Below are 25,699 nucleotides of genomic sequence, written 5' to 3'. Positions count from 1 at the left end.
AAAGGAATATTTTGTTGCAAATGTGATGTGTCATTCCATATTCTTTATGAAAATATGCTTATGACAGGAATATAACATAACTGAGATATACTTCATGCAAGACAGCTCATGTGAGATATCATTGGAAAGATTATGATTTACTGAATGCAATTATCCTATTTGTACGCCTGTATCATTTCTGTAACTGAAGTTAGGAATATTCACTATGTATCTGTATTTCAACTATGCTACTTTAGGTGACGCCCACTGCTAACACTTCAGGTACAACAATGGAAAAGCCACACATGGCGGAGGGCCCATCGATAAGAACAATGGACTGTGAAAAGTTTGGCTTTCCTGCAGAAGCTCCATGCTGCCAGTGACTCATGGAAGCTATGATACTACAGAGTCACGTGGTCTTGTCACCTGATAGTAAACATTACCTGGAACTTCTGGTAACTTTTAAAAAATAAAACAGACTGTGCTTTTGTCAGTGATTACATTAACAGAACCAAACAGCTTGAGAATAATATGAACTTCATCATAAATTTTATTTTTACTGACACATTTCAAATACAAAATTTATTTAGAATTGTTTTTTGGGTATTTTCTTGTAATAGATTACTTCTGATAACAGAATTTCTTTCAATTCCATCCTTATCTGATTCGTGCTTGCAGTGTCCTTTGGTAAGACACAAAAAAATAAATCTGTACAGCTTAGTATTTCTGAAGCAACTAAGGAAACCAAAGTTGTTTTTGAAACATGCAATAACCTTGTTTAGAATAAAAGAAGGAGCAGAACTAAATTATTTATGTAGCTCACTCATCCAGTGGAGATTTGACATAATGGGCCTATACAAGGAGTGGCACCTAGCTTCTCAAAGTGAGGCTTGGGCAACAGAAAACCAAGAAAACTGGAAGGGTACAAGCTAGTTTTCCTACAAATTCCTTCCTAATCTGATTTGAGGAAATTATACACGACATGTCTTTGCATGAGATCCCCCCAGGCATACAGACTCAAGGTAGGTCTACACTTAAAACACTGTAGCACTTCAGTGCAGACACTCACTAAAGTGATGGGAGAGATTCTGCCATTACTATAGGTAATCCATCTCCCAAAAAAGTGGTAGCTAGGTCACTGGAAGAATTCTTCCACCCACCTAGCACTGTCTAAACCGAGGATTAGGTTGGAATAGCTATGTCTCTCAGAGATGTGTATTTTTCATGCCCCTGAGAAAGGCAGCTATGCCAATGTAAGTTTTAAATGTCAATTAGCCCTCAGGAACTGACTTTTAAATCTCAAGAGCTCACCTGAAATACAGGTTACAGACAGGTGTCAATAGATGATCATCATCAAGGTAAAAAGTAAGTCAAGCAAAATTTACAGATATCTGTTCCTTTCTTGTTAAAGTAGGAACAATAAGGCCAGGTCTACACTCAAAAATTAATTAGACCCAGCTACGTCGCTCAGGGGTGTGAAAAATCCACACTCCTGAGCAACACAGTTAAGACAACCGAACTCCTGATGTAGACGCACAAGGTCAACAAAAGAATTCTTCCATAGACCTACCTAATGCCTCTTGGGGAGCTGGATTAACTACACGGATGGGAGAATCCCTCCCACCACCCTTGTGAGTGTCTACTCTGAAGTACGGCAACTGTGCCACATTGGAACTTTGTTGAAAGCAAGAAATATTTAAAGGGACACTGCTTAAAAATCAAACTTCAGTCTGAAAATTACCTGTTATTGCTACACAAATTAGTTAAGGATATTATAAATGAAAGGAGCAAAACCACACTTTTTTACAATTTGTTTCCTTTGTGCACTGGACATCACTTCGTATCATGTTTCGCTATTACTCCAATCCAGTAAAGTAGGTTTGTGGTTAACTTTAAGTGCACAAGTCGTCCAACTGACCTCAGTGTGACTACTCACTTGCTTGAAGTTAAGCACATGCTTAAGCTCTTTGCTTGATATAGCCTACATCACTTCCCCTGTTTTTGTGGGATTTTTATCCAGAAAAACGTGAGAAAAGAGTATTTTAAGACAACTGAGAAGTATAATTGTAACAAAAGTTAGCAGGGAGACTCACACACAGGGGTATTACCTGAAATTACTGTAAACTTTTGAAATGACTAGTTTTCAAATTGCCAAGGACCCTTTAAGATGAAGGCTTAAAACCAGCATCAAGGGAAAGACATACACTGTGGGAAATAAAATTAGTCTTACTGCTTCTTGTAGCAATGGTATTAACGATCAGGGATACAATCAGGTTGAATGCTAGTTTGTCATGATCTCAGTAAACAGGAAGTGAAAGTATCTGCAATGTGTTATCCAAGTGGTTCATCAATGCAACTTTATTACAATTTACTACCTACATATACTTAATGAATAGAAAAAGCTTTCAGCACTTCTAAACTCTTTGAAATACATGATCATAGCCAAGGAACATTGAATTATGAGGTTCTCCACACCCTGTCTTGACCTAATTCCAACAACTGAAGGAACAGTAGCGTACCAATTACCCTGCAAATTTTCTTTAAGAAACTCAATACAGGCATTTTGATAGCAAGGAGAACCTATTTTATTCGGGTGCAGCATTCTGAAAGTTCACACTTTCCAGCACACACTTAATACTAATTCAGAATACATAATGTTTAAAATTGTTTCTTCCAAGCATTAAACCTAGAAGAAAACAGATCTGTAATGAGGTATTGGACCGTCCACCATGCTGGTATCAGAGATGTTTCAGTACTACTGTAAAAACCAGCAGGGACTTCAGAAATGCTCATTTTAATGTAAAATTTATTTTTGGTAAGTACAATTAGCAATAACTGACACAGAGGATGTGCAACTATGTGTACTTTAAACATTCACAAGCAGCCTCATGTACTCTAATCCAAGACAAAAGCCAATTCAGAGATACTGAAGTGAGAAAAATGGGTAAAGCTCTCAAAAAATTATACTACCTTTTTAAAGGTTCTAGAAACAGCTACCAAAAAACATAATGGAAATTACTATCATATCTTCATTAAAAGTGCACAATCAATCCTTGGTGCAGTATTTATTTGGGATGTAGCTACACACAGGATACAGCAGTTTATCTAGTTTTCCTTCATGCAAATGAAGTATAAAATATTTCACAAGGTAATGAAAGATGTATCCTTTCTAATCAGAGCTCTTCACATATTTTTACGGAAATCTGAAAAATCAAAGTGAAATCCTAAATTAAACATAGTAATCTAGCAATCTCAAAGTACAGTCAGACTCAAACCTCTTGCCACCACTTAAGATAAAGGAAAACATGCTGTTTAGTCAATCACACACCATCAAGTCTGACTTTCATATTTTTTAACAAAACAATATTAAAAACATGAGCAGAAAAATACACTGAATAAATCGGCAAGAATTACTATATTGGAAAGAAAAGTGATGTTGGTGAATATCTGATACCATATGCTGGTAATCTATTCTGATATATTCCAGAATGCAGTTTGGTAAAATTAAAAAAAGTTAAATATGTCTAGTGTTCATTTTATTGGCTACCTATAGCTATCATTCGTTGCTATTCTTACTAGTTTTAGTACTATATCAAAGTGCATATTAAATTCCTAAAATCCTATCCCTTACCGTAAAGGTTCACCAACCTTCTCCATGCTATGAATTAATGCAGGAGAGACCCTCTCATACACCACATCCTCCCAGCCAGCTTTGTTCTTAAAATGTTTTGTTTTGCAGACTCAGAGACTTTCTGCATCTCACCAGACCAAGATGCTCAGACAGTTTATTTACAAGAGATCTCTATTAGCCACTGTACATTGGCCATACAACCAAGACACTTAATCTGGAGAATTCAGAAATAAGCAATATTAATTACGGTGATTCTTTTTAACATGTTCATAATTAAGCTCATTGCTACATTTGGGGTGAGAAAGGGGTTTTTCCACCAGACCATGTTGGCAGTAATGGAACATTTTGCCTTCCTCATCAGAATCGAGCAGGTTCTCATCCAATTCCCTATGCATTAGTAACATGACAAGTCAGTCTAGTGTTATGCGTAGGTGGATACATAGCTCTCTCCTGTGACTATACAAGATCAATACTGGTGAATCTTGGTCCTCTGTGCCTTTCTACTGTTAAAGTTAACAACTTTGGGTTCAAACAGTGGAAACACCTTGCCAAACAGAAGACCCAACCAGTTTTTGAAACCTTCATTCCTCAGACCAGCAAAGCTGGAGCATCCAGGAGGGAGACAGTAGCAGCTGTCCCCTACAAATAGATTCCCCTTCCTTGTGCTACTCACTCACCTGTTCAGCCAGCTGAAGGGGAGACAGGTGAAAGTGAAAAGGATGAAGACAATTAGTGACGATCTAGGAGAAAAAAACCCAGCTGTCCCTTCATTATTCTGTTGGACGGCTCCCAAAGGAACACTGACTAATATGGAGAGGTCCATGTGTTTTGATTTTCTGGATAGAAGTACAATCCTTTAGGCTTATCTGAAGCTGCCTTTATACTGACCCCAAAAACATAATGGTGCAACCCTGTAAAGATATTAATGGTTAAGCAAAACATAAAGGAACAGTCACTTGTGGCCCAAATCAAGTTTCAGATTAAATCCAATTAGTTTATTCTGTGAAAAGAAGAGGAGTACTTGTGGCACCTTAGAGATTAACAAATTTATTAGAGCATAAGCTTTCCTGAGCTTCACTTCATCGGATGCATACAGTGGAAAATATAGTGGGGAGATTTTATATGCACAGAGAACATGAAACAATGGGTATTACCATACAAACTGTAACAAGAGTGATCAGGAAAGGTGAGCTATTACCAGCAGGAGAGCTGGGGAGCGGTGGGGAACCTTTTGTAGTGATAATCAAGATGGGTCATTTCCAGCACTTTACAAGAACAGTAGGAGGGGAAATAAACAAGGGGAATAATTCTTGACGTCTGATTTGTGTCCATTTTTTCTTTTATGTAGAGACTGTCCAGTTTGGCCAATGTACATGGCAGAGAGGCATTGCTGGCACATGATGGCATATATGACATTGGTAGATGTGCAGGAAAAGAAGCCCTTGAGGAATTCCACCATGATTTCAACAATTTCCATGCCACCATGAACCTCAGCTTGAACCAGTCCACACAAGTGGTCCACTTCCTGGACGCAACGGTGCTAATAAACGATGGTCACATAAACACCACCCTATACCCGAAACCTACTGACCGCTACTCCTACCTACATGCCTCCAGCTTTCATCCAGACCACACCACATGATCCATTGTCTACAGCCAAGCTCTACGATACAACCGCATTTGCTCTAATCCCTCAGACAGAGAAACACCTACAAGATCTCTATCAAGCATTCTTACAACTACAATACCCAAATGCTGAAGTGAAAAAACAGATTGACAGAGCCAGAAGAGTACCTAGAAGTCACCTACTACAGGACAGGCCCAACAAAGAAAATAACAGAACGCCACTAGCCGTCACCTTCAGCCCCCAACTAAAACCTCTCGAATGCATCATCAAGGATCTACAACCTATTCTGAAGGACGACCCATCACTCTCACAGATCTTGGGAGACAGGCCAGTCCTTGCTTACAGACAGCCCCCCAACCTGAAGGGAATACTCTCCAGCAACCACACACCACACAACAGAACCACTAACCCAGGAACCTATCCTTCCAACAAAGCCCGTTGCCAGCTGTGTCCACATATCCATTCAGGGGACACCATCGTAGGGCCTAATCACATCAGCCACAATATCAGAGGCTCGTTCACCTGCACATCTACCAATGTGATATATGCCATCATGTGCCAGCAATGCCCCTCTGCCATGTACATTGGTCAAACTGGACAGTCTCTACGTAAAAGAATAAATGGACACAAATCAGACGTCAAGAATTATAACATTCAAAAACCAGTTGGAGAACACTTCAATCTCTCTGGTCACTTGATTACAGACCTAAAAGTTGCAATACTTCAACAAAAAACCTTAAAAACCAGACTCCAACAAGAGACTGCTGAATTGGAATTAATTTGCAAACTGGATACAATTAACTTAGGCTTGAATAGAGACTGGGAGTGGATGGGTCATTACACAAAGTAAAACTATTTCCCCTTGTTTATTTCCCCTCCTACTGTTCTTGTCAACTGCTGGAAATGGCCCACCTTGATTATCACGACAAAAAGGGTTCCCCTCCCCCCGCTCTCCTGCTGGTAATAGCTCACCTTTCCTGATCACTCTTGTTACAGTCTGAAAGGTAACACCCACTGTTTCATGTTCTCTGTGTATATAAAATCTCCCCACTATATTTTCCACTGTATGCATCCGATGAAGTGAGCTATAGCTCAGGAAAGCTTATGCTCTAATAAATTTGTTAGTCTCTAAGGTGCCACAAGTATTCCTTTTCTTTTTATCGATACAGACTAACACGGCTACCACTCTGAAACCTTAGTTTATTATGATTATTTAAAAATTGATTCTAATCTGTGGGTTCTTAACAAACCGTTACTATAAAACTTAAAATATTATGCACACAATTAAACGAACAAATTATTTAATAAATTGCCCAGAACTCAGAAAACACCCATCGTCATTTTTAAACTAAGGGCTGGAGGAAAGCCAACAGGTGCAAAGGAGGTTCGGACATCCCTTAGGGGAGGATCTATAAATGGAGATTCCCTATATCCTAATAAGGAGGAGACAGAGGATGGAAGATGATAAAATACAGGTAGGATCTGATGAGAAACAGTCAAAAGAAAAAGAGTCCCATTCAATTACATCATGTAATGGCGGACAGCTAAAAAGTGACAAGTTTTTAAAGTGCTTACATATCCGTGCTAGACATCTAAATAATAAGATGGGCGAACCAGAGTGCCTTGTATTAAATGAGGATATTAATATAATAGGCATCACAGAAACTTGGTGGCATGAGGATAATTAATGGGACACAGTAATACCAGGGTACAGAATATATCGGAAGGACAGAACAGGTCGTGCTGGTGGGGGAGTGGCACTATATGTGAAAGAAAGCATAGAATCAGATTCTACGACAGGGAAGTTTGGGCACCACTGACCTAGAGGATAACAGGGTTATGAGAAATAGCCAGCATGACTTGTCAAGAACAAATCATGCCAAACCAACCTAATATCCTTCTTTGTTACTGTTACTGCTCCGGGGGGGCTGTAAACATGATATATTTTTATTTAATACAGCTTTTGACACAGTCTCACATGACTTTCTCATAAGCAAACTATGGAAATGTGGTCTATATGAAATTACTATATGGTGGGTGTGTAACTGGTTGAAAGACCATACTCAAAAAGCAGTTATCAATGGTTCGCTGTCAAACCAAGGACGTATCTAGTGGGATCATGCAGGGGTTCAGTACTATTGAATATTTTCATTAATGGCTTGGATGATGGAGTGAAGAGTATGCTTATAAAATCTGAAAAATGACACCAAGTTAGGAGGGGTCACAAGCACTTTGAATGACAGGATTAGAATTCAAAACAACCTCAACAAATTGTGGAATTGGTCTAAAATTAACAAGATGAAATTCAATCAAGACACATGCAAAGTACAACATTCAGACAGGAAAAAAACAAATGCACAAATACAAAATGGGGAATCACTGGCTAGGCAGTAATACTGCTGAACAAAATGAGGGGGTTATAGTGGATCACAAATTATCTGAGTCAATGTTCACGCAGTTGCAAAAAAGTTTAATATCGTTCTGGGATGTATTAACCAGGGTGTGGTACGTAAGACACAGGAAATAACTGTCCCACCCTGTTTAGCATAGGCGAGGCTTCAGCTGGAGTACTGTGTCCCACTGTGCGTGCCACACTTTTGGAAAGATGTGGACAAACTGGGAAGTCCAGAGGAGAGAAATAAAAATGATAAAAGTTTAGAAAACCTGACCAATGAGGAAAGTTTTTAAAAAATTGGGCAGGTTCCGTCTTGATAAAAGAAGACAGAGGGGGCACCTGATTAGAGTCTTCAAATATGTTAAAGGATACTATAAAGAGAATGGGGATCAACTGTTCTCCTTGTGCACTGAATGCAGGACAAGAAGTAATGGCTTAATCCACAGCAAGGGAGATTTAAATTAGATATCAGGAAAAACTTTCTAACTATAAGGACAGTTATGCACTGGAATAGACTTGCAAGGGAGATTGTGGAATCCCTGTTACTGGAGGGTTTTAAGAACAGGTTGGACAAACAACCGTCAGGGATGGTCTAGGTTTACTTGGTCCTGCCTCAGCGCACAGGTCTGGATTAGATGACCTCTCATTATATGACCCGCCCTACATTTCTATGATGCTACGATTTTTGTTACCTATATTTGAAGTTTACAAAGAAAGCAAGTATGATGATCAAAGGCACAAGAATCAATAATCAGAAATACTATCTGCCGAACAGGTTAAACTGCAATAATTCAACTAGGTCAAGATTTTCAAAACTAGAAACCTTAAGCTAGGATCCCCAAAATCATATTTTTGGTACCTCCCTAATTTTCCAAAGTACTAAGCACTCAATAACTCCCACTGATGACTTTATAAATGCTTTAAATACAGATACAGGAATAAAATCTTGGTCCCATTCAATAAGTAATTTCATTCTCTCTCTGATTATCAGTTGTCCAGAGCAACTATCTGCCTGGCTGCTAATCATCTTTGGGTGATGAATCCTCAGTGAATGCTCTGGTATGACAGCCTCACCATCTCATTTACAAACTCAGTGAAATTACCCCAATTACTGTACTTTATTTTTGTAGCTCAAGTGCATTAACTTATCAAAATACAGGTTTCTTGGTATTTTAACTATGAAAGGCTGCAGGAGATGCACTGATTAGTCATATTCTTTTGAAAGGCCTTCCGACCCCTGCACAGCCAAGGCATGTGTTAATGACCTAGTAAAGTGTGTTTTGTCTCTTGCTGTTTCTTTCAAGCACACATTGATAAAACACATATATTAAACTACAGAGCATACCTACACCATGCATTTAGGTCACCCCTGTGTGGGGCATCAAGGTACTTAGACACTATTACCTAGGACTTGCCAATATGATGTATCAAAAACATGGAGCAGAAAATAAATGGTGTCAGACTAAAGTGACTCATCTACAACATGTAGTTTTATTCTCTTCACCACCACCGCCATAAACAGTCTTTTGCTCAGACTGTGCTTACCTTTAACAGTAAGATGAAATACGCAAGGAAGGGGAGGATATTTATTTACTTAGTGCTCATAAAAAGGAGGTAGATCAACAATCCTGAAGCCCAAAGACCGACTTATCCACAGAACAAATACACCATGGACATCGGTAGCACAAGTTTCCCTACACTGCTTTCTTAAAGTTAATTCTACCTTCTGTGTCTTAGTTATGATTTCTTCCCAAATCCAGCTTTGCATTAAGAAAAGCAGCACAGTTATAATTCTTACAGAACCCGCTCATCAGCATCGCCGGTATCTATCCCCCAGCACTAGCTACTCTGTCTAAGACCAGGCCACTTCTAACAACAAAATATATGTACACAATGACCCTGGGCAGTTTGAATGGTCGATATTAAAACATGAGCTTGTTCTTACAGTTTAACTGAATTTCTCCGTTGCTTAACAAATCTAAAACAAATGCTTCTTATGCACAACTGACAATATCCGACAGCCATTTGACCTGCCTCAGTGCACTTCACATGAAATAAAAAACCCTTGGCTCTTTTTAGATTTGCACGCTTATCATAGCTTAATATACCCAATGAGATGGCTAAAATGTTGCCAAAGCCAACCACTAAGTTGGCTTCAACCTAAAAGTTTTAGCTTCAATGGTAGCAGATTATAATAAATGTCAGATATACTATAATTTCACTTTTTCTTTTCCCAAAAGAAACTGTCGTAATAAAACACCATCGACTGAAGAGACAGATATATGCTATAAATTCATGCTCATCTTTGTATTTCTCCAAGAAGATCTTTTGAATTTGTCATTCACACTTACATACACATTTTATTACAGATTACAACCTCAGAGAGAGCATTAAATACACACAGACAAACCCATAGCAATGACTTTCTGCACACTCTGCACACTGATGCTTCACTGAATCAAATGCAAGCAAAAGCTGAAAATCTCCTTGTGTGTCACACAGCAGCAGCATCATGCATGGATGGCTTTCACCTTTCTCTCTGAGGGAGAAATGGCTCCATCTCTATATTATACGCCAGTAATAAACCAATTGCCTTGTGTTACTATGCATACAATTGCAAGATCTAGATAAAGCATAAGCAAAAAACCGAAGTATGTTAGTAAACTGACTACCCCATCCACATTGTTACATCAAGACAGAATACCATTGGAATCAAATTGTCTTCATTAAAGCATCACAAAAAGCAGCACAAAATAAATCAGTTCTCCCTTCTCTCCAAATTCCTGTTTCAAAAACTAGGTTTCCCGTTGGTTCTAAACGCATCATTTAACAAAACTCAAGTGTGTAATACTCTGAGCAGCCCTAATTATAAAAATCCCAAGCAGCAACATAGGGGGAGACAACATCTGAAATCCCAAGCTGTCATTTGTCATTAGGAGTCTCAGTTAACACAAGCCCTAAATCCAAAGTTATTATTTATATAGTCTTTGAGGACTTTTTATTGTCATTTTGAAGTCCAAAGACAGAGGACACAAGCACACAAAAACACTGCAAGTCCCCCTGGTACCAGGTATGCAGGAGAGGGAGGAGGGAAGGGGAAGCTGGGCTTTCTTCATCCCCCGCCCGCCCCCCCCCAGCAAGAGGTTCCCAGGGAAAACACAATGTCCATAATTTTTAATACCTTATTATGAACAGGTTCCGTAGCTATGTGGCATTTATGACAAATTGAGATAATCCCTTGTCCCCATACACACATATTGCCCCTCAACAGCTAATCCCCCCCCCCAAGTACAAAGACAGCTAATGTTTAACAGTCTCTGTTTCATGATCCAAAACCCAGCAGAAAGCAAAGGGGGTGGCAATTGGGGGTGGGATGAGGGATATTCCGCTTTCTGATGAGGTCCCCTATTCTATCCCCCCCGCCCCGCCATTCCCTCTCCCCCCACCCCGCCATTCCCTCTCCCCCTGCCCCCCTCCCCCGCCCCACCATTCCCTCTCCCCCGCCCCCCCTGCCCCTCTCCTCACGCCCCCCCCCCGCCCCCCCCGATGTGCTGCAGCGTCAGACCCTCCCCCTCAGCAGCATCAGCTCCATCTTGGCCTCCAGCCGCCCAGCCGGCCCTGGGTGCGTACGAGGCTCTGAGGCGCCACAGACCGGTGGGGGGGGGGGGGGGCCAGGCGGGGCGAACGGACCCTGCTCCCCCCTCATTTACCTGCGCCCTCCGCAGCGGGCCGGCGGGTGCGCAGCTCCAGGGAGGGGGGTGTCGCCGGGCGGGGGGAGGGGCGGCTCTCGACTCCCCCGCGGGTGGTTGCGGGGGGGAGGTGCGGGGCGGCGGCTCCTCCTCACAGGCCGGCCCGGGCTCCGGCGGCGTCTCCTCAGCAGCCCCAGCCGCCGCCAAGCGACACAAGCGAGCGGGACCTGGCGACACGGAGCGAAGGGGGGAAGAGCAGGGCAGAGGGAGGCTGCGTGCGCGCTCACACATACGTGCGCGTGCGCGCCCTCCCAGTTCCGCGGAGACGAGCGCGCCACATCCCAGCGGGGCAGGGAAGGGGGCGGGGTACGCCAGGGGGCGGGGGCGCGCGCCCGAGGGGATCCGTGCGGGCGCGCGCGCGCGCGAGGGGCGGGCTCCGCTCTGTGGGGCGGCGTGTCCCTGCGGGGAAACACCCGGGACCGGGACCAGCGCGGGGGCGGGCGGCTGCTCTTCCCGCGGGGCCGGGGTTCCTCCCCGTGCTCTTCGTCCGGGCGGCGTGCGGAACCGGGGAGCCGGTTTCGCCGCTGGCCCGTCCCGTCCCTGCCCATCGCTCCGGTGAGCCCCCGTCCCGCCCGGCTGGTAGTGAAGGCCGGAGGCGCCCCTGGGAAGCGCTGCCGCGGAAGCTAAGGGCGGGGGTAAAGCTGCGTGGGGCAGGGAGGCAAATCAGCGCGGCCGATGAGGGTTTTTGAAGAGGAAGCATAGAGGGGACCCTTAAAAAAGAAGGCACCTTCCCTGACCGGGAATCGAACCCGGGCCGCGGCGGTGAGAGCGCCGAATCCTAACCACTAGACCACCAGGGAGCGTTGGGGAGGGTTCTTCACACAGCCTTAACTTCTTATCAGTGTTTCACTTTCATTTTCCTAGTCAACACACCATTGGAGAGAAAGTGGGTGAGGTCATATCTTTGACTGGTGCAGTGTCTGTTGGTGAGAGAGACAAGCTTTGGAGCAGGCCCTGAAGAAAGGCTCTGTGTAAGCCCCAAAGCTTCTCTCTTGCACCAACAGAAGTTGGGCAAATAAAAGAGATGACCTCACCCACCTCCTCTCTGTAATAGCTGGGTCTAACTGCAATACAACATAGCAAAGTGAATGCTTAGCCTGCATTTAATCTGCTATATCAATGCAAAAAGTAAAGGAGGACTTGTGGCACCTTAGAAACTAACCAATTTATTTGAACATAAGCTTTCGGGAGCTACAGCTCACTTCATCGGATGCACAGCTCACTTCATCCAATGCATTCATCCGATGAAGTGAGCTGTAGCTCCCAAAAGCTTATGCTCAACTAAATTGGTTAGTCTCTAAGGTGCCACAAGTCCTCCTCTTCTTTTTGCGAATACAGACTAACAGGGCTGCTACTCTGAAATATGTCAATGCAGTATTTTTAAATAAGTGAAAGGTATTATGATACACTGAGTGCTCCAAAGAGCAGCACCTTTCTTTCAACTATTGTCGGATCCTCCAGCGTCAGACTTACATATTAAAAATGCCCAGCATGTTACTGATAGTAGTCATTTGATCTATTTCTCAGCAATGAAAAAGTCACCAACGCCACCATCCCCAGCCAAACAGAAGGTGAAAGGGATGGCAAGAGCCTTTCCTCTGACGCCTCCCCAGAAGCAAGTGGGGCTAAGCTGCAATCAGGAGCAGCTGTGGTGCTGGGACAGCCGGGCACAGAAGGGAGTCAGTGCCTGGCAGAAAGAGGGTAGGATTTGCTGGGAGGTAAAGCCAGGGGGCATCACCCTGCGTGGGCAGGCCAGGGTGAGATTGATGGGGCAGCAGGAGTTTTGGGCTGTCTCCCTTGTTCCCCATTCTGCCCTGTCCTTTTTCAGCCTCTGCCCCCATTTTGTCCCATGTCCCCCACTTCAGCCTCTTCTGTCCCTGCATCACATCCCCTCCCCCTCATTCTGCACTCACCCTGCTGTGGGGGTGGGGCCTGCAGGCACAGGTAGGCGCATAGAGACCCCTGGCCCCTCTGCCTCGGACAGGGGTGGGAAAACTTTTTGGCCTGAGGGCCACATTGGGGTATGGAAGCCATGAATGCTCACGAAATTGGGGGTAAGGATGCAGGAGGGGTTGAGGGCTCTGAGGTTGGGACAAAAATGAGTTCAGGGTGCGGGAGGGGGCTCCGGGTTGGGGTGCGGGAGTGCGGGCTCTGTGGTGGGCTGGGGATGAGGGGCTTGGGGTACAAGAGGGAGCTCTGGGCTGGGATCGAGGGGTTTGGAGGGCGAGAGGGGATTGGGGTGCGGGAGGGGGCCTCAGGGGTGCAGGCTCCTGGCGGCGCTTAGCACAGGCAGCTCCCGGAAGCATATCCCCGCTCCAGCTTCGAGGCACAGCCAGGTGGCTCTGCGGCCCTTCCTGGTCCACAGGCACCACCCCTGCAGCTCCCATTGGCTGGGAATCGCGACCAATGGGAGCCGCAGGGGCAGTACCTGCGGACAGGACAGCGCAGCGAGCTGACTGGCCACACCTCCGTGTACTACGTAGGAGCCGGAGGGGGGTCATGCTGTCTTCTTCCTGGGAGCCACGTGGAGTGGGGCAAGCTCCCGACCCTGCTCCCCGGCTGGAGCTGAGGGCCAGATTAAATGGTCTGACAGGCCAGATGTGGGCCGCGGGCCATAGTTTGCCCACCCCTGGCCTAGGAGCTGCAGGGACATGCTGGTGGGAGCTGGGGAGCCCCCCACCCCAGATAAGCATTGCCCCACACCCAAACCCCCTGCCCCTAGCCATGAGCCCCCTCCCACACACCCAAACTGCTGCTGCTCCTGCTGCCCACTGCGGAAGTCATGAAGATCACGGAAAGTCACAGAATCTGTGACTTCCATGACCTCTGTAACAGACATGCAGCCTTACTTATAGCATGGGAACATAGGAATTGCCAGACCGGATCAGACCCCAGGGCCATCACATCCAGAATCCTGTCTCTGACAGCTGCCAAAACCTGATGCTTCAGAGGAAGGTGTAAGAAGTCTGCGGTAGCAGATGTGGGATAATCAGACCCCCACATTGATCTCATCTTAATCTCTAATAGAGATTGGTTTAAGCCCCGAACCACAAAGATTAATATCCCTTCCAGAATTTTTGTTAGCGTAATTTATAAGAGCTCTAGATATTCTTGTGATCCATATAAATGTCCAGTCCCATTCTGAGTCTTCCTAAGTTCTTGGTCTCAACTTTGACAAACTTTAACTGTTTGGAACTAATATTGCATGCTTTCTCTCTGCCTCAGCAGGGATTTCATTTTTTTAAGTTTGAGCAAAAGTGATTCAGACAGTTTTGAGAAAAGAGATCAGTGAAATATATCATCGGCGATCCCTCAATTCGAGGATGATCTCTACCACAGATTTACATAAGGGTCTGAGATGACTCAGGAGTCTGATCCTGGAACCACAGATCTGCCCACAGTAGATACAGATATTTCCTGATGGGTCAGCTGCCTGCTGGGAGAAATTCTTTCTTTTTCCTTCCTTCTCTCTCTTTTCAGCTTTAAGGGCAAGATGCTTCTCCTCAAAGTGGGCCACTGCCTGATGGAGGATGTGGCACCAGTGACATATATACATATCCCTCCCAAAATCACACCAACTGGTTCCATTTAAGTCTGCTTTAATGGCTCAGCATTCACCATATACCAATGTCATATGGAGTTCAGATGGAGAACACAGTAGAGGAGCAGGTAAAGTGAAGACTTTTTTTACTGGAATATGCTTTATTTACTATTCTATATCACAGCAGATCTATGTTTCTTGCAAAATCACTTTGGATGCTAAAAGAAGTGTGTATCTGATCTCCCTGAGACCACATCCATGCTCCACTAGGGCTCCCTGATAGCTCACGTCAGAGCATTAGAGTAGAGCTGATTGACATGTTGGTTTGGTTTGTATTTTAAGTCACCCAGAGACATTTAAAGTTAGTTATTTCTCAAGCATCTGCCTTACTTTTTTGGCATTTGGGCATTTAGCGCACAAAAATAAATGCAGCTAATTCTATGCCATATTTTAAGGTATCTTTAAAAGCATCCTTTTTTACTGTAACCAACCTTTAATCATGACTGTCAATTTGTGGTATGTATTTTATTTAAAATTACTGGAATGGTAAGATGAAAAGATGGCAGCTATAGCACAGACATGCATTACTTTCATTTTTTTTTTTTTTAAACACACACACACACAGGCTCAAAGTCTGGGTGTTTTTCCCAGTAGCTTAAGTTTCCAGGATTCTTCTGTTTATTCTCCTGGTGGTGATATCATTGTCCATGTAGTATGCTGAACTTGTGAACTCCCTTCAAGCTTATGCATTTGGAAATATGAGTTGCCAAGGTTCCTTCCCCACTGATCTCTAGGGTACAGATGTGGGGATCTGCATGAAAACCCCCTCAGCTTATTTTTACCAGCTTAGGTTAAAACTTCCCCAAGGTACAAATTATTTTACCTTTTGCCCTTGGACTTTATTGCTGCCACCACCAAGCGTCTAACAAATATATAACAGGGAAAGAGCCTGTTTGGAAACGTCTTTCCCCCCAAAATCCTCCCAAACCCTACACCCCCTTTCCTGGGGAAGGCTTGATAAAAATCCTCACCAATTTGCATCGGTGAACAAAGACCCAAACCCTTGGATCTTAAGAACAATGAAAAAGCTATCAGGTTCTTAAAAGAAGAATTTTAATTGAAGTAAAAAAAAAATCACCTCTGTAAAATCAGGATGGTAAATACCTTACAGGGTAATCAGATTCAAAACATAGAGAATCCCTCTAGGCAAACCCTTACGTTACAAAAAGACACAAAAACAGGAATATACATTCCATTCAGCACAGCTTATTTTATCAAAAAAAGAAAAAGGAGTACTTGTGGCACCTTAGAGACTAACAAGTTTATTTGAGCATAAGCTTTCGTGAGCTACAGCTCACTTCATCGGACGAAAGCTTATGCTCAAATAAATTTGTTAGTCTCTAAAGGTGCCACAAGTACTGCTTTTCTTTTTGCAAATACAGACTAACACAGCTGCTACTCTGAAACCTTATTTTATCAGCCAATTAAACAAAACAGAATCTAACACATATCTAGCTAGATTACTTACTAAGTTCTAAGACTCCATTCCTTTTCTGTTCCTGGCAAAAGCATCACACAGACAGGGAGACCATTTGTTTCTCCCCCCCCTCCAGCTTTGAAAGTATCTTGTCTCCTCATTGGTCATTTTGGTTAGGTGCCAGCGAGGTTATCCTAGCTTCTTAACCCTTTACAGGTGAAAGGGTTTTTCCTCTGGCCAGGAGGGATTTTAAAGGTGTTTACCCTTCCCTTTATATTTATGACATGAGTCCACCATTGTTTAAGCAGGGAGCCCTGGATAACCTTTCCAATGTTTCATTAAGCACTGCATAGCTGGGTTACAGCACCGGGTCTCAAACAAAAGCCCTGCAGAGTTGAGTAATCTTTCAAAACCTAAGGATCAAAGGGTTTCACTTGCACCAACACCTTTCACATTCAGTTCCAGTTTGCCCTTTATTACCCCTTAAGAGGTCAATTAAGACAAGTGCACAGGTGCAAAATACTACAGTTAGGAAGGAAAAATCAAATGCACAAACACAAACTGGGGAATAATTGGCTAGGCAGCCATACTGCTGAAAAGGAGATGGGGCTGTAGGAGAGCACAAATTGAACATGAGCCCAACACTGTAATGCAGTTGCTAAAAAGGCTAATATCATTCTGGCATGTGTTAAAGGAGGGCCGTATGTAAGACATGGCAGGTACCTGTCCCACTCTACTAGGCATTGTTAAGCCTCTGCTGGAGTCCTGTGTCCCGTTCTGTGCGCCATAGTTAGAAATAGGGGAAAACTTTCTAACTATAAGGATAGTTAGGCTCTGGAATAGGCTTCCAGGTAGCTCGTGGCGTCCCCCCACCAGTGATTTTTAAGAACAGGTTGGACAAATAACTGTCAGGAATGGTCTAGGTTTACTTGGTCCTGCCCAGCGCACGGGTCTTGACAAGGTGACCTCTTGAGGTCCCTTCAAATGCTATATATCTTTGATTCTCTGATATCTGGGCCTTGTGAGATCTCCACATTATATGCATTAGCACAGCTTCTGGCCTTTCACAGTTCTAACAGGCCTTTTCCCATTTGACTACTCTGACCCACATTTTTAAAGGAATAAATTATAATGCATTTACTAACAGAATAATCAGGCTGAATCCTGTTATACTGCAGTAGTGCCATTCATTCAATACATCAGTGGGCACATGCCCATTATCTTGGTATGCACTGAAGAGCCACCAAGCAAAATTGAGCTACTTTGTCACCTTATAGTGCCCCAAACAGGTGAAGAAAGACATATAGACACTTATTAGTATTCCTTGAATTGATCACATGCTGGGACAGATACATGGTCCATCCTGTCTCCAACTGTGGCCTGCTCCTGAATGGAAGATACTTCATTATTATTCAGTGATGATTCTGTTCCTATAGCATCCAGAGACTCAGACAGAATCAGTTCCCCAGTGCATTAGGGAAAACAAAACCTGTACAAACAAAGATATGATCCTACTCCAAATTGCTTATGCTCTAAAAGTTTTAATTTCATCCTTGCTCCCATTGTTGATCCATTTTTTCAGAGTGAAGCCTTTGTAATTTTGTTCTCCCTAGTCTAAAATAGAGTTGCTATTATTTATATCAAATTATTTTTTCAAACAATATTTGCTTTAACATTAGCATGGAGTAGTAAATTCCACAACTTAATTGCATGTTATGTAAAAAGTAGTTCCTTTCAGCTGCTTGGAATTTGTTGCCTTTTAATTTCAGCACCTGGGATCAGACAAACAGGAGAAGCACTGCCTTTGTAACCTTCACTATTTTATATACAACAGTCATATCCCCCTTTACTCACCTAACCAGACTAGTAAGGGTTATTTATTTATTTTCCACCCTTTAATAGACATTTCTCATTGATGTCTCCAAATCATTTTTTGTGCCTCTCTCTGGTCCTTCAAAACTGAACACCATGTTGAGGGTAAGGGCCTAGATACCTTTTATCATCTCTTATGACTGCAGAAGACTTCGCACTTGAAAATTAAAAGAAAAATCAGATCTCTTGGTCTGCGTTTTGCTTAATTGGGACCCTTGCAATATTTGGTGGAGTTTATATATAAATTACTAATGTCCCTGTGTTTCAATTACTACAAATATTTTCAGGGTGGGGAGGATTTATTGAAAACAGATAAAAACTGAAGTTACAAATCAGCTCCATTGAAATCCCGCCATACCCTAGTTTGATGGTTCACTTTTCCGTTTCCCATCTCTGCAGCCCTTGGTGGATGCGTGTTGTAATTCCTGGTTCTAGGAATCTCCATTTTGACATTATGAATTTTCATACTAGCACAGGGAAGAAGCCAAGCCTTGCTCTCCTGAGTTACTTCTCTACGAAAGCTCAGTTCAGACACTGCAACTGTATTATTATTTTTATGAAGTACCTACTTCTCCTGGTTGAGATGAATCTTTGATCCATCTTTGTTATATGAGTGGTTGATCTTCGCAGCGGCGTGGAGCAAAAATATTTTCCATCCAATGACTGTAACCTTGTCTGCTTTTCTAGCTGCACTGATGGAGGCCCAAGATCATGACTCCTGACCAGGGGCACACAGTAAATAGATACCACTACATTAATGCCCCAATGGTAGGTGCTTCAGAAATACTACACATTAGGTTGGGTCCCAGAGTTTTGCATCATGAACAACATCTTCCTTGCAACAGTGAAGTGATGCAATGAAAAAAATTTACCAACTGCTGTGAAAGAAGAACCTTCTCAGCAGTGGAAGGGGGTCCAAGATGCAGGCTAACTGCTGCACAGTCAACAGCACCAGTGTAGGAGGAAATGTCAATATTAAGTAAAAGGCATCGAACCTGGTAACATTAGCCCCAGAATCTGACAACCAGTGCTGGGAATACAGATCTTATAAATTCAGAGCAACGAGGAAAAATAATCAGGTTTAAAAAAAAAACCAGAGGAATGGGAAGGAGGAGATTCTGAAAGAAGTGATGATGCTCTGTAATAATTTATGAATACTGTATGGTGACCTGATTATTGGGATGTTTGCTGTATGAATATATTGATTTAGATTAATAAAGGAGTTGGCAGGGAGGGAAAAGGGAACAATGGCTCAAAATAAGCCACTCCTCAGAAAATGGTTGATGGTTAATGGTTGATAAGAGACAAAGGCCTGAATTAGCTTTGAAGATTCTACTGCCTAGTTCCAGCTAATTTACAGAACTGGTTTGGGTGACTGGGGCCAACACCCGAAGTCACAAGAACAGAGGAGCTCTGGTTGGATTAAAAGGGAGAGAGCAGAGAGTTGTCAGACCAGACTGACAGACAGGTCCTTACGGGGGCAGGACGTCTTGGCTGCCATCAGTGGGTGACATGCCATAATGTAAGATAGACAGACGTATGTAGTTTGTGTTCTAAAATCCTCTAAATGCTTTGTTCCTACTGTTAAAACAGTATTTTGGCTTTAAGACGACTGTTTTGTCACTGAATACCACTGGGCACAGACTGGCACAAGAAAACTACAGGTACCACACCCAGTCAGACCTATTAGGAAAGCGAAGTTAGCACACAGGGTATGGTAGCCGAGGGCCTGGTCTAAAAGTAGGAGAAATGCAGATTTCCACCCCAGGGCATTTAGATTTGAGGCCTGCCAACTGAGTGCAGGGTGCACACCGACCAGAAAGGGGGCAAAGATGCAGCTAGCACTGTAATGGTAACAGGGTATACGTATGTGGTCTTGGGTATTGTACTTAACCGTTCAGGGCCAGAGTTTTAAAAGGCAATTAGGTGCATAACTCACATTGAAATCAATGGGAGTCAGGTGCCTAAATACCTTTAAAGATGTGGCCCTCACTCCCATTTCCTCTTCTGCAAAAGGAGGACAAATTTCCTTATGACAGCTGTAATCAGACAGTTTATTAGTGTTTGTAAAGCACTTTAAGATCCTTTGATAGAGGTATTTACAAACACAAATCTCTTCTCCCATCAGTGCTAGCACCTACAGCAGCTGTCTGGGGGTCTGTACTTTCTGCTTGGAACCTGCCTCCTGCCCTCACCCTGACAGTCCAGCCTTGCCATAAAATGTCTTCAACTGTAATCCTTCAGTTAACAGCTGTGGAAAAGCAAACATTCTTCCCTTAGTGCTCAGCCTGCAAGGAGATGTGCCAGGGACTGACAAGTTCTCTGCCTGACCGTGGATGAGGAAGATATATTGATAGTTCATGGCTAGGTGGGGATATGGAGAACTGGAGCCAATAGGCCAAATCCTGTTCACGGAGGAGAGCCATTGCCCTCCTCTCATGGGACCAGCTGAAAAGAGATGCATAAGACCATGCACCCACTGCAACAGAGAGGCTCTTTCTACTGCAGTATCCAAAATACAAGGGAGTACACGATATTTCCTCAAATTACCACCAATTCAGAGAGACATTGAAGAGCAATGGGAAAAGATCTGCTTGACCCTGGGAGAAAGGAGATGGCACTATATTATGTACCAACAGACTACCCGATCAAATATAAGCAGTCGTGACAGACAGACAGGATCAAACCCCAAATCCAGTGTATCCATCCTGGGCAGGTCATAACCACATCTGACAACATGGGGCTGATGTTCTTATTCTTTTACCCTATGTGAAGCTGGTCAAGCCACAGTTTAATTAAATTGAAAACTGAGTTGGTGCTCTGGCTCTCCCCTCCACCCACCTTTTCTACGCCACAAAAGAATCCAGCATCTGCGGAGTGAAGTGCTTTCAACAATATTATGCCCATGATTGTTGCTCACAACTCATGTGGATGGCACTGGGAGCTGCATGACCGGATCATGATAGACTGTGGCCTCATGTTTGGAAGTGAGGCAGCAAATATGAATAAAACCAAATAGCTTTTGTGGTCGGCCAATGGAAGTCTCCAGTTCAGCCACCTGGCTGCCCTCTGAAAGGAGAAAATATTTCCCTATGAGGTCACAGAGCTATGCTGTCTTTCCCTGAAACATATGTCTACTCCATATTCATCCTTCTCCAAATGTTGTGCAGCCTTTGGAGCAGTTCCAGACTAATCACAGAGTCAGAATTTCCCTTTTCCTTGCACTGCTTTAGTCACACATAACTGTCAACACAGTTTCCAAGAAGCTATTTTCCAGGATTATCATGCTAAAAATTTAAGCCAGTGTTTCAGCTGCTGCTTTTCCATATTCCAAGTTTCTCTGGCTTGAAGAGCTTCCAGAATTGTTGCTGCTGCTGCCGCCAAAGCTCAAATATGGGACAGAAGCCAAAAATAAGGTTGAGGAGGAATAACTGGAAGGAAGCTTACAGTCAAGTTCAATTAATCTTTCGCATACATTTCTAGCAGAGTGATGTATTTGAGATAAATTCCCAATACAAGCAGATCAATGAGATGGAAGCAATGATGAATCAATGGCTAGGATGGGAAAGAACTGACACTCCCCATGCAATGACAGCACCACAGCCCGAGCAGCCCACTGGCACGGAATGTTTTCATTCAAGACCTTGCTGTTTAAGAATTAAAATGAGGGGCTTTTTAGGCGGTGGGGTACACAGCAGGTTAACTTTGGTTACTCTGGCTCATTCCAGTGGCGAGAACAAGAGGAAGTTTAAAAAACAACACCTCCCGCCCTTTTCTAAACTATTCCCAGAGGGAATGAAAAAATGCCCACGTACAACTGAAGGCAGTCTGCAAGGGTATGAGAGTGACCTGACTTTTCTGAAGAACTAACCTGGGGCTCACTCCCCTCAGTCACTTTTTGGCCTACAGCTTTTTAACCACTTGCCAGCATCGCCTACAGCAGTGGCTCTCAACCAGAGGGACGCAGAAGTCTCCCAGGGGGTACATCAACTCATCTAGATATTTGCCTAGTTTTATAACAGGTTACATAAAAAGCACTAGCAAAGTCAGTACAAAATAAAATGTCCCACAATGACTTGTTTATACGGCTCTACATACTAGACACTGAAAAAATGTAAGTGCAATTGATTCATTTTATAATCGTACGGGAAAATGAGAAAGTCAGCAATTTTCCAGTAACAGGGTGCTGTGACACTTTTGTATTTTTAGGTCTGATTTTCTAAGCAAATAATTTTCAGGTGAGGTGAAACATGGGGGTATGCAAGAAATCAGACTCCTGAAAGGGGTACAGTAGTCAGGAAAAGTAGACAGGCATTGATCATTTACACATACGTTATTTTTAATGCAGCACTAGCATACTGCAATGCTCCTGCATCTTTTCCCTTCTCAAAACTAGGCCCAAGGTTTCCCAAGGGAGTTGTACGAGAAGAGTGGTTCCCAAACTGGGGTTCGCACAACGTTACAGGGGGTTCGCCAGAAAAATTTCACTCATGGCAGCCAGAGGACCCCAGGCATTGGAGGCAGCAGGTGGGACCTGGTTGCAGGGCAGACAGCCCGAGCCCCAGGGAGAGCGAAGCAGGGCAGTTGGTGCTGGCAGCCCGAGCCCCTCCATCCACGGGGGAGCCAGCTGCCTGAACCCTAGCGCTCCACACAAGACTGGCAGCCTGAGCCCCCGGCTGACTGGGGCCAGGCAGTTGGGGCTGGCAGCCTGAGCTCCTCCGTCAGCGGGGGAGCCAGCCGCCTGAACCCCAGCGCTCTGCGCGGGGCTGGCAGCCCGAGCCCCAGGGAGAACAGGGCCGGGCAGTTGGGGCTGGCAGCCTGAACCCCAGCAGTCAGCGGGACCTGTAGCCCAAGCTCAGTTGACTGGAGCGGTCAACGGGGTCCAGCAGCAGAAGCCCCACGGAGTGCAGAGGAAATTTAAACTTAAATCCCTGGAAATATTCATTTTTAGGAGGGGGTTCATGAGATTTCACAATTTAGTGAAAGGGGTTCGTGGCCTGTTAACGTTTGGGAACCACTGTACTAGACTGGTTTTTCCTGCTTTGGTACCTACTTTGCTTTGGTAGAAAGTATGTTCTGCTCTGTGCCTCAGACGATATGATGTACTGAGCTCTTTTCTGCTGATTCATTGCAAAACGAAATTGTCAGCTCATACCCTCATTCCACCAAGTTCCTTTTGGTTCCAATCTCTCCTCTTGACAGGGGCCAGCTCCTCCAATTTTGAAGCTGCATGCAAGTTCCATTACCTCCTTTGGTCAGTTTTGCACAAAAAGTTCATGGGAGCATACCGTATGTATCAACTGATGTTTGCTAGTGGCTGTTATAGGGAAGTACTAGACTGGAAGTACCAGTTCATCAGCTGAAGCATACCACAGGCAGAGGCTTCTAGAGGCCAGAATGACGTACATTACACAGAAGTCACCAGTTTAGGCCTCCCTCCCAAAATTACTCTGCTAGTTGGATATTGCCCTTGATGGGTTCGTAACCTTTGCACTTACTCATTTAGATTTCTAAGTATAAATTCAGGACCAAAAATTCACGTAATTTGTTTCCCAATGGAAAGCTTTATTGACAAATTTCCCCAACATTCACCTGTAGAGAGAAACAGTTCAATATTTAAGCTCCAGCAGTCCCCCATTTAACTGACACTGTTTTCCCCACATTGCGGGTAATTTCAGCCACAAACAATAAAACCTGGTAAATGACACTCTACACTCCACCTATTTCCTATCACATCTGCCTTCTAATTTTTCATAGTATGCTTCCCCCAAACACCTGCAAAATGGGGGAACAAGCGTGGTTATTGAGGTTTATGATCAGCAGATTAAAATGTCAAAACTTGCTTCTCTAAAGGGCAAAAAAAAACTTATCCTAGAGGAACTCAAACCACAGAAACGAATTTGATATGTATGTAAGCAAACCTAAAGACCTGAGTAAGTCCCACTTAGCCTCTAAGGCACAGAATTGCTCACTCTAGGTTTTTATGCGGAGGCACCTTTGCCTAGAATAAGATCAGGCCACCATTGGGTAACCTTTCATTCTACGGCTCCTGAGTGATAGTGTCGGACAGCAGAATAGCAAAACATCCAGACGCTTGAGCAATAAGTTAGTCTCCAGGATTCTCTGCAAGTACTGTAAACAAGGATTATGGGTGGAGATATTAGCCAAGAGAATGTACCATCAGATTTAGGACCCTCCAAACTGAACCACCTACACAATGGCAGGGTAGAGACAGGATTCTCCAGTACAGTGCCCACATTGCTAGAGACAGAGTTTTGTCCTTTTCTAATCTGGCCACACTGCTAGCTGCCTTCAGAGCTTCTTCCTTAAAGGACGATGAAGGCATACACCCAAGAACAGAGAAGCAAGTTTTATACACTCAGGCAACAGAGTGCACCAATGAAATGAACACAATAACTGGCACATAGGCATGCTGCTACTATTGTATGATGCAAAACTCCAGTGCTCCAACCCCAACTTTGTAACCCTCACATTTCTCTCTATATAAAAAGATTATAAACAAATAAAGCATAAGGTGATGTAAGGCTTGCGATTCAACTTCAGCATCCAAGGTATTATTTCCCTATATGATGCTAAAGCTCTCTCACGTAGCTTTTATTTTTGAAGTTCATTGCATTTAAAAATAAAGATTTTAGTTCTGTTAAAGCTAGAGCATTAGTGTAACAACTAGGCAGTTATTTCCTTTTTGGGAGCCCAGAGAAAATGACTGTTTACCCCATTCCCATCTTAATGAGAGAGAAGATTTTCAATGCCTCTCAGGCCCTGCTCCTCTATGGTAGTGGGAGAGAGCAGTGATGGGAGACTGGGAACTACTTCTCTTCATAAATAATTTAGAACAGAGGGCTGCTGCCAGAAATTGAAGATTTGTGTTTCCCATGCAGTTGGCTTCTTCCATATTTGCTCGTCCCACCCAATCTTGCCTACTCAAACAGCTTATCACTGAGTGAGAAATGCACGTGTTTGGCACCAGAAATGCTATTTCTGGACTAGGCTGAGTAAACTCCATTTTACCTGCTCTCCCAAAAGGACAGCACAGTGATACATTTCATCTACAAACTTTAGTGTAAAATATTTGTGTACAAAACATTTTTATTTTACTTGACTCCAGCAGCAATGTCTGTGTATGGATGTATGGATACTTCTCTTCAGAATGGGAACTGCCCCCTTCCTGTATTTGCACGCTGTTGCTGTTGTGAAGAACTAGTGGGGCTCCTGCAGTTGTGCACAGCCGTGCAAAAAGCCACACTGAGGGGTTAAAAAGGAGCGTTGTCCTGGGGGGACTTGTCACCAGAGCCTGTGGGGGAGTGTGGGTCAGTGCTGTTCTCCCTGCTGCCCACCACTTTGGACTGCAAAAGGAAGAAAAGTTGTTGAAGATGACAAGAGAAGGACACTGGTCTTGTGTCCTCA

At 43.7% G+C, this 25,699-nt stretch overlaps 2 protein-coding genes, 1 long non-coding RNA gene and 1 other non-coding gene across 8 annotated transcripts in view; 1 reads left to right on the top strand and 3 right to left on the bottom strand.

Annotated features, from left to right (window-relative positions):
* Window positions 1–11,509, bottom strand: part of DNAJC5 (DnaJ heat shock protein family (Hsp40) member C5) — a 65,586-nt gene extending 54,077 nt beyond the window's left edge. For both annotated transcript variants that reach the window (XR_013347746.1, XM_077831858.1), the window contains exon 1: window positions 11,343–11,509. The gene's annotated coding sequence lies outside the window, so the exon portion shown is untranslated. The remainder of the gene's footprint in view (window positions 1–11,342) is intronic.
* Window positions 11,510–12,109: 600 nt separating this feature from the next.
* On the bottom strand, window positions 12,110–12,181 carry TRNAE-CUC (transfer RNA glutamic acid (anticodon CUC)). Its single transcript has one exon. It is a non-coding gene; the product is annotated as a tRNA-Glu (tRNA).
* A 751-nt stretch (window positions 12,182–12,932) lies between these two features.
* LOC144273714 (uncharacterized) lies at window positions 12,933–24,070 on the top strand. The gene is made up of 4 exons (XR_013347783.1): window positions 12,933–13,082; window positions 14,862–15,050; window positions 18,959–19,006; window positions 20,400–24,070. It is a non-coding gene; the product is annotated as an uncharacterized LOC144273714 (long non-coding RNA).
* The window catches only part of TPD52L2 (TPD52 like 2), a 23,665-nt gene continuing 21,772 nt past the window's right edge, over window positions 23,807–25,699 (bottom strand). For all 4 annotated transcript variants that reach the window (XM_077832405.1, XM_077832408.1, XM_077832407.1 and 1 more), the window contains one exon: window positions 23,807–25,638. In XM_077832405.1, coding sequence (XP_077688531.1) covers window positions 25,546–25,638 — 93 coding nt within the window. In that variant the 3' untranslated portion in view covers window positions 23,807–25,545. The remainder of the gene's footprint in view (window positions 25,639–25,699) is intronic.

The sequence above is a fragment of the Eretmochelys imbricata genome, chromosome 13, assembly GCF_965152235.1.
Source record: "Eretmochelys imbricata isolate rEreImb1 chromosome 13, rEreImb1.hap1, whole genome shotgun sequence".
In the NCBI taxonomy this organism is placed as follows: Eukaryota; Metazoa; Chordata; order Testudines; family Cheloniidae; genus Eretmochelys; species Eretmochelys imbricata.
This window is presented reverse-complemented; position numbering and strand designations above follow the sequence as displayed.